The sequence below is a fragment of the Andrographis paniculata genome, unplaced genomic scaffold, assembly GCF_009805555.1.
Source record: "Andrographis paniculata isolate CXL003 unplaced genomic scaffold, ASM980555v1 Contig5END, whole genome shotgun sequence".
Taxonomy (NCBI): Eukaryota; Viridiplantae; Streptophyta; class Magnoliopsida; order Lamiales; family Acanthaceae; genus Andrographis; species Andrographis paniculata.
In genome coordinates, this window is record NW_026137595.1 from 3,314,478 (window position 1) to 3,325,438 (window position 10,961).

A 10,961-nucleotide genomic window follows, 5' to 3' on the forward strand; every position below is an offset into this window, starting at 1 on the left:
TTAGAAAATTTTACTAACTAATAAAATAAAATTATTTTTAATTTACTCCAAAATTTAAAAAGTCCATTGTTTATTTGGAGGATTGGATTGGATTTACACTATTCATCCAATTTTTTTTTCCAAAAACATCAAATTAAATACCTATTTTTCATTTTTTATATTATATTAAAAATTAATTTTACATTCAAAATATCACATCAAAGCTATTTATATCACCATCGTATAATTATTCAAATTCAAAATTTTTACTATTTAAATCCCAACTCAAAATCCATCTAAACAAACACACCCTTCATTTAAAAAAAAAAATATTTTAAAAAATAAAATAACAGTAATACACATGTAATAAATAATAATATTATTATAATTATAATGAATAAAATTAGAAGTTTGACAGCAAATAATGTATACGGACGTGTGCACACAGAATGACGACACGCGCGTGAGGTGACGAGAGGTGAGGGAGTAGGGCCCGTGAGATAAACGGTTAGGATTCTCCGGGCGCAGTGGACCGGGAGCAGGGGATACTCACTCGCATTGAACTGCGGTTTGCAGAGCTCACTCGCACCGAAGACTTAAAGGAGAAACTGTCCCTTTAATTTCGAACGTCCTTCTCTCTATCCACAGCACAATTCTCCTCGCTCTCCAACCCCCACCCCCCACCCCCTCTTTCTCTCTCTAGGATTTTGGGTAACTCTTCCGTTCCTCTCTTCGGTCGCCGTGTTGTTAGCCCGCCTCCATTTTTAGGGTTTCTCTTTTGATGCTTGCGGTCTTTGGTTGTTTTTTTTGGACCCATTTTAGCTGTTGTGCTTTTTTTCCGAGGGAGGTGTGTCTGTGTGTGTGAGAGCTTTTTGTTGGTTGTTCTAGGGGGATGTTTGTGTATATATATATGTATTTTCTTTTACGTTCTGTTCTGGATTGAAGTTTTTGGTGAATTCAGGCTTTTGTGGTGCTCTTTTGTATACTGCATTTTTTTTCGGTGGAGTTTTTTCTTGGTTGTTGATGATTTTTATTTTATTTTTTTCCGAGTAAAACCTCAATTTGACTGAACTTTTTCTCTTTCTTCTACCAGTACAGTGTGAACGAAATCGGGTTAGAGGGATCCGCCTTCTGCAGCAGCTTTTAACAGCGGAAGATTTTTGAGGTACGCCTGTGTACTTTGTTTTGTTTTTCTGTTTTCCGTTTTTTTTGGGGCTTTTTTATTTATTTATTGTCGATTTCATGGCTAGATTTGTGAATTTTTGGTCGCTGTTTGTGGGTGAGTTCTGGCAAGTTGTTCATATGACGATTTGTTAGAGAAACGAAAGCGATGTGTAACTTTTGGTTTGTTGTTTATGGCATTTCTTTTCTCTATGTTGACATGCATTGATGTTTATGGCTTCTTAGCCGTTTGGGCAGTCGATAAATTCGTCTCGAGGTTCTTAGATTTATGCCTCAGTTCATTTATGAGATCTTTCTCCACGTGTATGCTTTCTAAGTGTGTATATACTTGACTGTTTTGGCGCTGACTTGCAGAAACTAGTGAGAACGAAACTAGGCTATGGATCCCTCTGAAAAGGACGGAGATGGCGTCACCGGAGCGGCTGAGTCCTTACCCCCACCTCCACCAGTCGCCCCTGATGTTACTCCGATCAAAGCTCAGGAGCCGGAAGTGAAGAAGACGTTCCGGAACCCAATGGCGAGACGAAGCCTAGGAACCAAGGGTACTAAGGTTCCTATTCTGACAAATCACTTCAAAGTGTCTGTGAGCAACGTCGACGGACAGTTCTTCCACTACAGTGTATGTCTCCAGATGTATTCTATGTATATATATACACACATTTGTCCGTATTTCTGTGTTTTCTTCGAAATTTCTGCGGCTCTACATTACCATGTGGATTTTGTGTTTGCCTTGCTTCGTAGGTTGCCATATTTTATGAAGATGGTCGTCCTGTTGATGCCAAGGGCGTAGGCAGGAGAGTTCTCGACAGGGTTCATGAGACATATGATACTGAATTAGGCGGTAAACAATTCGCCTATGATGGAGAGAAGAGCCTGTTCACTGTTGGAGCCCTCCCGAGGAACAAACTTGAATTTACTGTGGTTCTGGAGGATGTCACCTCCAGTAGGTGGGTCTGCATCTTGTTGTTTTAATGGTTTCACCAATTTTGGTTACTTTCAATTCTCTCTGTAACTGTTCGCTTTGGATTCAGGAACAATGGCAATGCTAGCCCAGGAAGCCCTAATGAAGGCGACAAGAAAAGGATAAGGCGCCCCTATCGCTCTAAGACATTCAAAGTCGAAATCAGTTATGCTGCAAAGATCCCAATGCAGGCCATAGCGAATGCTCTTCGTGGCCAGGAATCCGAGAACTCTCAAGAAGCATTCCGAGTTCTTGACATCATCTTAAGGCAGCACGCAGCAAAACAGTAAGTGAAGCAGAATCATTGAATTTGTGTAGACTCGATTTACATTGTATGCTATTCTTATGTCAGGGGTTGCTTGCTGGTACGTCAATCATTTTTCCATAATGATCCGAAGAACTTTGCTGATGTTGGAGGTGGTGTTCTTGGATGCCGCGGCTTCCATTCTAGCTTCAGGACCACCCAAAGTGGCCTGTCTCTGAACATCGGTAATCGCCTGCCCCTGCATCTTGTGTTTATAAGTTGTTGTATGGCTCATTGTTAGTGATAATGAGAATTTTTATGGTTTCTAGATGTCTCTACTACTATGATTATACAACCTGGTCCTGTGGTTGATTTTCTGATTGCTAACCAAAATGTGAGGGATCCCTTTTCGATTGACTGGGCGAAGGTAAGAATATGGTCCACTCTGGGCACAGTTTCATGATTTTATGCCCTACCTCTTTATTGATGGTAGACTTGCACAATCTTTCTGATTTTCTAGGCCAAACGCACTCTGAAGAATCTGAGGGTGACTACTAGCCCTACTAACCAGGAGTACAAAATCACTGGATTGAGCGAGAAGCCCTGCCGGGAGCAACTGTAAGATTTTCTTATATCAATCTGTGCTTTTATTTTATTGTAGTTCTCATTATGTTCCTTCAAATAGACCAGCTGTTCAAATTCTTTCAATCTGTGCTTTTATTTTATTGTAGTTCTCATTATGTTCCTTCAAATAGACCAGCTGTTCAAATTCTTTCTACGATTTAATGTTGCCTATATTCAAAATATCTGTAGGTTCACCCTGAAGCAGAAAGGCGGGAGTGCAAATGGCGATGGCCAGACGACTGAAGTGACTGTTTATGATTACTTTGTCCAACACCGTAACATTGAACTGCGATACTCTGCTGATCTACCCTGCATCAATGTTGGAAAACCAAAGCGTCCCACATTCTTCCCAATTGAGGTGGAACTGTGGATTGTTTCAGATATATAATTTTTTCATATGAATACGTCCTGTGCTGATATATTCTTTTGTTGAATTAGCTCTGCTCGCTGGTGTCATTGCAACGATATACTAAAGCTCTGTCAACATTCCAACGATCCTCTCTGGTGGAGAAATCTAGGCAGAAGCCACAGGAGAGGATGAATGTTCTCACCAATGTATGGTTCTTCATGAGAAGAGTCCCGTACATGTTTTGCTATAAGCCATTCTTATAAGTTGTGTTGTATGTTTTGTAGGCTTTGAAAATCAACAACTATGATGCTGAGCCTATGCTCCGTGCCTGTGGGGTTTCTATAGTACGCAACTTCACTCAGGTTGAAGGGCGTGTCCTCCCAACACCTAAGGTATGGTTTGAAACGATGGTCTTGTTGTTTATGCTAATGCACTATGTACTGGGACTATCAGATTCTTGGGATTGATGCAGCTCAAAGTTGGTAATGGAGAAGATCTGTTTGCAAGGAATGGAAGATGGAACTTCAACAACAAGGCTTGTTACACCCCTCTGTTTTTCCTATACGCCACTGTCTATTTTACTTATTGAACATGGTTTCTCAAGGATTCTTTGTTGTGTTTATGCAGAAATTTGTTAATGCTTGTCGGATAGAAAAATGGGCTGTGGTTAACTTCTCGGCACGATGTGATGCTCAGAACCTTGTCCGAGAATTGAAAAAATGTGGTGGTGCTAAAGGAATTGTAAGTATAAACTTTATTACATATCAATTTTTGGGGGACTTGGTATTATATATCGATTTTTTTTGAAACTGACCATTTTAATTTATGCTATGTAGTTCGTTGAAGATCCATTCGATGTTTTTATGGAAAATGGGCAGTACCGGCGAGCTCCTCCACAGGTTAGGGTGGAGAAAATGTTTGAAGAGGTGCAGAGCAAGCTCCCTGGCCCACCAAAGTTTCTGCTCTGTCTGCTTCCCGAGCGGAAGAACTGTGATGTTTATGGTCTGTGTCAGCATATTCAAAGCTAACATCATTATTTTTCATTGACTAACTATTTGACTGGGATTTTCAGCTCCATGGAAACGGAAGAACTTGTCGGATTTTGGTGTTGTCACTCAATGTCTCTCACCTACTCGGGTTAATGATCAGTACTTGACAAATCTTCTGCTGAAGATAAATGCGAAGGTAAGTTGCCCTGTCTTGCAACATCAAACAATTATCATACAAGTTTAAGGGCTTCTAAGTTTTGATATTGTATTGCCGACAAAATTGATTCTTGGCAGCTTGGTGGGTTGAACTCTGTACTGGCTGGCGAGATACAACCCTCACTTCCAATGGTGTCCAAGGTCCCTACCCTTATCCTTGGTATGGATGTATCTCATGGTTCTCCTGGACACTCGGACATTCCATCCATTGCTGCGGTTGGGCCCTCTCGATTCCTTCAATTCATTTGTTGTGCTAACCTTAGTTAAAAACTTATCTACTTTTAAAGAGCTAAATGTTCATTAAGTGCTTCTTTACGATTCTATAATCAGGTTGTTAGCTCTAGGCAGTGGCCATCAATTTCCCGTTACCGAGCTGCTGTTCGCACCCAGTCGCCTAAAGTTGAAATGATTGATTCCCTGTACAAGCGAGTGTCTGATACCGAGGATGCTGGTATTATGAGGTAAGACATTTTGGCGTGGGTGAAACAGTGTAATCATAGAATTCAATTATATTAGATCTGAAAGGGATTAATCCTTTGCCTATGATTTCCTTACTGTGCACTCTCTTTCAATTGCAGGGAATCACTTATCGATTTCTACACCAGTTCTGGAAAAAGGAAGCCTGACCAAATCATCATATTCAGGTTATATTTTTCGACTTTATGTTTTCACTCTGCTGGTGTGTGTATTCTGCAAGTTGTAGTACTTAGTTTATTCTTCTCTGCTTGAAATTTCAGAGATGGTGTTAGTGAATCCCAGTTCAATCAGGTCCTCAACTTGGAACTGAATCAAATCATACAGGTTTGTCGTACGATCCTACTTCTATTCTTGAGTTGATCTCTTATTTTGTACCAATTATTTCAACTGTTACCTCTGTGCGCAGGCTTGCAAGTTTCTTGATGAGAAGTGGAATCCGAAATTCGTGGTGATTATTGCCCAGAAAAATCACCACACCAAGTTTTTCCAGCCTAATTCTCCAGACAATGTGCAGCCAGGTGACGTTTCTTTGGATTCAAGTCTTGTAAAAGTGAAATGCGTACAACTGCGTGCGCACTGATATCTATTGTTGTGTTGTGGCAGGAACTATCATTGACAACAAAGTTTGTCACCCCAGGAACAATGATTTCTACTTGTGTGCTCATGCTGGGATGATTGTAAGCATTTGGTTTTGCCGTCTAGGAGTAATATTTGATTGATAGTTGATCCCCCGCCGATTTCTGACTTTGTAATTGTTGCAGGGAACCAGTAGGCCAACTCATTACCATGTACTGCATGATGAGGTCGGCTTTACAGCCGATGACCTTCAGGAGCTTGTGCACTCACTCTCTTATGTGTAAGTAGAAGAATATGTTAAGAAACACTACAAGATTTGACCCTTAATGATGTGCTTTGCTAAAATACTCGTGTATTTATTTGTATCTATCTGTGTTGCAGTTATCAGCGAAGCACGACTGCTATATCTGTTGGTAATTATACGCCTCGACATTGTTTTAACAATTATTATTGTTGTTAATAATTTCTTTTTATTGCCAAATTATTATTATTGTTATGTGTGACATGAATGCAATCCAACCCTGTGCAGTTGCCCCAATTTGCTATGCTCACTTGGCGGCCACGCAGTTGGGACAGTGGATGAAATACGAGGATGCATCAGAAACGTCGTCGAGCCACAACGAGGCGGGTTCAGGTGCCAATGCCAATGCCCCACCAGTGCCAGCCATGCCTAAGCTCAATGAGAGTGTATGCAACTCCATGTTTTTCTGCTGATAGGGACAAGAGAGAGAGAGGGACCAAGCAAGCCACCCTTTTTTTTTTTATTATTATTGTTAGTGGGGTATTATCTATATATATATATGTCTAGGTGGTGGTTACTCTTTTTATCTATTATGCTATGTTACGGTTATGGTTATGGTTGGGAAGAGACATGGGGAGTGCCGCCAGTGGTGTTTTGTTCTGTGGTGGATCTATCTATCTATATCTATCTGTCTATGTGTCTAGTGAGTAATTAACTATGCCTATGCCTATGCTATGGTTGAAGGATGTTGACTTTGGAGTTGGCCTGTGAATCATCTTTCTTTCGTCATTGCTAATGCTTCATTTATATTTTGTCTATCTTCTACTTTTTGTTTTGTTTTTATTTTTTATTTATTATATAATGTGAGATGTCTCTTCTTATTTACTAGTGTTATTATTAACTTTGATCGTAGCTAGAATGCTTTCTTAACACTAATTGAGATAACTAGTTTAAAATGAGATTAAAATGTGTAATAAAAGTGATATGAAATGGAACGTGGGAGGGAGTATTACTTTTTTAACATTTCTTGATTAATTATTTTAAGTGAGTTGGACCTGACATGGATTTAGTAGTAACAGTAAAAGGTTGAAGAAGAAAAGCGGCTTGTACTGATTTTGATGGAATGCCTACCTTTTTGTAAAGGAAAAGATGGAATAGCGTGTTGGGAATAATGTATTACAATCTTTTTATATTTATTTATAATTTTACTGTGTTTATTCTAATAAATAATACTAATTAATTTGTTATTATTTTATTTATAAATAGATGGATTATTATTTGGTAAAATAAAACTAAAACAATAAAATTATTAGTGAATAAAGTTTTAAGTTGTGTACGGATAAGGTTGTTTTTTTAATTTTAAAGGATGTAAAATTTGTCGAAACTGTAAATGGATTCGGTCTGTATTTTATAAAATGGTGTAAATAAATCGAACTTTTAGAGCCTCATGGATGGACTATTATATTTTAGTACTCCATCCTGTCACACTGTATAGATACTATATTTTATGTGGAGTATAATTAGTAAATAATTAGAATATATTAGTAAAAATAATTATTGTATAATAAAAATTAATTTTAGATTAATATTAAAATAACTTATTAGTTTAATTAAAATTTAAAAAATTAAAAATTAAAATTTTAAAATGAGATTAATTTTTATTTTTTTTTAAAAAAATGACAGAATAAGTAGGACTGACGAAAATAAAAAAATAGACAATAAGTGGAACAGAGAGAGTAATACTTTCTTCGTCTTTTGCAGTAATATTTTTAATAATATTTGGGGTTTTGTAATGATCAGTGTTTTGATCTAACTGTGCATTATTTAGGTGTTGCTTTAACTATTTTATTTAAATAGTATTTTTACATAATATTTTATAAAATATATTCTCCTCGTTTGGAATAATAATTATTAATTTTTTTTATTATCAATTAAATTTATAAATAATTTATTCAAATTTCTGTCAGAAAAATTCAATTGTAATTCAGTCCTTATTAGAAATCAATTAAACTGCAGTCCTACTTTATGAATTAGGTTTAATATAGCTCCCCAATTTGTATTTCTCTCCTAATCACCGTTGTATACGCAAAAGGTACTCGAAATAAATTGATCAATATTTCTAATGTCGTAATGTATACGTACATTACTTCCCGCTCTATCTCCATTATAACCTTATATGCTCATAGTTAAATATCGCATACCTTTTTTTTGTGAATTAAAAAAATAGTAAAAAAAGACAGTTACCCACGATTTAACAGGAGTTGAAGCAAAAAAAACCTCCCATAACTCATTTCACCCCGATTTTAAACCCTACATCTTCCATCTTCAGGCGAATTGATGTTCTCCAAACCCCAATAATCAAATAACGATCAATCGGTGCAAAAATAGTGGAGAAAACAGCTGACCTACTCTCATCCCCAGGACAAGCTCGAAAAAATAAGACATTTTTTGATATTTTATTTTGTTAACATTATTTGTATTTTATACTGTAGTTTGTCGATTGTTTGGGATATAAGTCTTGGTCCCGTGTTTGTATGTTTCGATAGGTTCGGTGTTAAGTAGCCTTGGGTGATCGGTGTATTTATATTTGTATTTGTTAATTGGATTTGAAATTGTTCGTATGTTTGCACACATAGACCGAGTTGGGTGTTTTATTTTGGCACCGATTTTGGGTAATTTTATTTGTTTAATCTATAATTTTTGTTAATTTTGTAGATATCCAGTTTGTATAATTACATGAAGTTTAGTATTTTAGTTTTTTTGTTTGATTGTTCGGTAATTAGTTATGTTTGTGAGTTGGTAAATGTGGTATTGTTAGGTACCCCGAGTTGCATTTTTTAGGTCTAGTTTTCTAAGTAATATAATTTTAGAGGACTATTGTGTACTCGGAATGTGTTGTTACGTATTCCTAATAGATTATGACAAACTTTTAAATAAATTCGAGATTGGGGCAATGTAAATTGATGGAATTTATGTACAGATCGAATAAGGAATACAATCGGTTATCAGTCGATTTTTAGTACCGTTTGGTGTGTATGTTTTCCGGGTGTTACATCCACGCAAATCTGATAGTATCGACAATGAGTTTGATAATGTGAAGAGCTACCGCAGTAAAATTGAGGCCAGAATACTGAAAGGTCTGCTTTCCGAACCATAGACTTTAATGAGCAGCACAGGGTAAGTGAACATTGTATTGAATTTGGATTGTGTTATTTGTGCTTGATTTGGGTAGTGTGTTATTTTGATTGAATTGTCGGTTGAATTGGTTTGATTTGCTTCATGTTTGATGAAATTGTATTAAGATTGATTGAGAGACTGAATCGTAGGTTAAATTTGGTGAAATTTAATTTTTGGAGTAATGCTATGCATTTTGTCGTGAATGATTGTATGATAAATTTGGTTAAATTGAAATTAACTAATTCACTACAAGACATTCCAATAATTGAGGTAATGCCTGAAATGTACATAAGTGCATTACGGAATATGATCCATATGCGTGAGCAATAGGCAATGATGTTACTTAGTTGTATTGTTGGTAATGGTAGTGCTTAGTTTTACTGCATATGCAATAGTTGTACAGTTTAACAATAAGGAGTATTAATATACTAATACTCTATCTAATTGCATTCACAATAATAAATTTCAAAAACTATGGAAACAATATAATATTATAACATGTCATTCCTTTACACAGGTTAGCATCAACGGATACCTCAGTCGTTTACCAATACACCATGGAATTAGTATCTCATATGCTTCCATAACTAGTATCTATGCCCTGAAAACCTGTGCTTGGGAAACAAACCATTTTCGATTCAAAACATTCAATAATTGTCTGTAATCAGGGATAAATTCATCATATAGTATTTATGTGAATTCCATAATTGTATGTAAATATAAATAACACATATATATTATGGATGGCTAAACAAGTCATAAATGACTTAGTTAAATTATATTTTTTTGTTACTCCTACATGTTTTGTGGTCTTGCTATTGAAAAGTATGACATGAGCTATTGAATATAAATGTACCGTGCCTAATTTTTTCCAACAAGACTAGGAAAGGAAGTACTCTCACCGAGTTTGTGATTGTCCCCTCCGTCAGCGGGTCAACTGAAATCAACCACATTCACGGATACCTGCTACTACACAGATAATACCTAAGCAATCATTATTCATATTTTAAGTGTCAGTGTTCATACCCAAAGCACATAGTTACATACCTGCATAAAATACCGACATACCCTATTACAAATCTTACGTACCTATAATACTGGTATCATATGCTTCTTTAACGAGTATATATACTCTGATAATCTGTACTTGGAAAACAGACAATTTTTATTTTTTTTTAAAATCAAAATATTCACTTGTTGTCGGCAACAAATGATGAATTCATCGTGGTAGTAATCCAATGACACCCTGAATTGTATGAAAAGATAAATAATATATATTTACTATAGATGACTAAACAAGTGAAAAATAACTTAGTTATATTGTATGATATATGTACAATTATAATCCAACATCCACTTGTAGATAACTAAACAAGTCATAAAGAACTAAGTTAAATTATATTAGTTGTTTGAGTAAATAATTACTACCATGAATTGAAAATCTTTAGACCTATTACAAAGTAATCCACACCATAACACACACAACAACATTCAAGTGAAAGTGCGTTGTAATCTACTAGTAGGATTTCAAGTGTTTTTTGTGTAACAGAACAAACACATCTTTTCTAAAGTATTTTGACCAATAACATAATAATCCAAATTGCCACACACTCACAAACTCAAATATCAATCAGCTAGAAGCATTTAAAAAAATTGTGACCCGGTTAAGCAGACATGTACTCCAACACAGCTCCAATGTACCTCTGTTATATTTTCAAAAACCTCTATTGTCAACAAGTCATGTATAAGAGACTATCATCATACTTGTAATTTTTGTAAATCTAATATAATACATCAAATTTACAAAAGAGCTTCAATAAAACAACAATTTTATTGTTTTATATTTACTTACAATATTACATTATGCTTAGCACGCCAAAAATAATTAAAAGAAAATGATTGATGGACATCCTAATTACATCTTTAAATATCTACGACAATTGAGC

The 10,961-nt window shown here is 35.8% G+C and overlaps 1 protein-coding gene across 1 annotated transcript; it reads left to right on the forward strand.

Annotated features, from left to right (window-relative positions):
- The first annotated feature begins 584 nt into the window (after nucleotides 1-584).
- LOC127258867 (protein argonaute 4) lies at nucleotides 585-6,656 on the forward strand. The gene is made up of 24 exons (XM_051285913.1): nucleotides 585-690; nucleotides 1,073-1,144; nucleotides 1,516-1,780; nucleotides 1,903-2,108; nucleotides 2,193-2,408; nucleotides 2,475-2,611; nucleotides 2,696-2,793; nucleotides 2,887-2,984; nucleotides 3,180-3,348; nucleotides 3,429-3,545; nucleotides 3,624-3,731; nucleotides 3,812-3,874; nucleotides 3,967-4,080; nucleotides 4,176-4,341; nucleotides 4,412-4,524; nucleotides 4,623-4,760; nucleotides 4,875-5,005; nucleotides 5,123-5,188; nucleotides 5,282-5,345; nucleotides 5,428-5,539; nucleotides 5,625-5,698; nucleotides 5,783-5,877; nucleotides 5,979-6,010; nucleotides 6,127-6,656. The coding sequence occupies exons 3-24, from the start codon at nucleotides 1,541-1,543 to the stop codon at nucleotides 6,309-6,311; spliced, it is 2,742 nt and encodes a 913-aa protein (XP_051141870.1). The 5' UTR covers nucleotides 585-690; nucleotides 1,073-1,144; nucleotides 1,516-1,540; the 3' UTR covers nucleotides 6,312-6,656.
- Nucleotides 6,657-10,961: the final 4,305 nt, after the last annotated feature.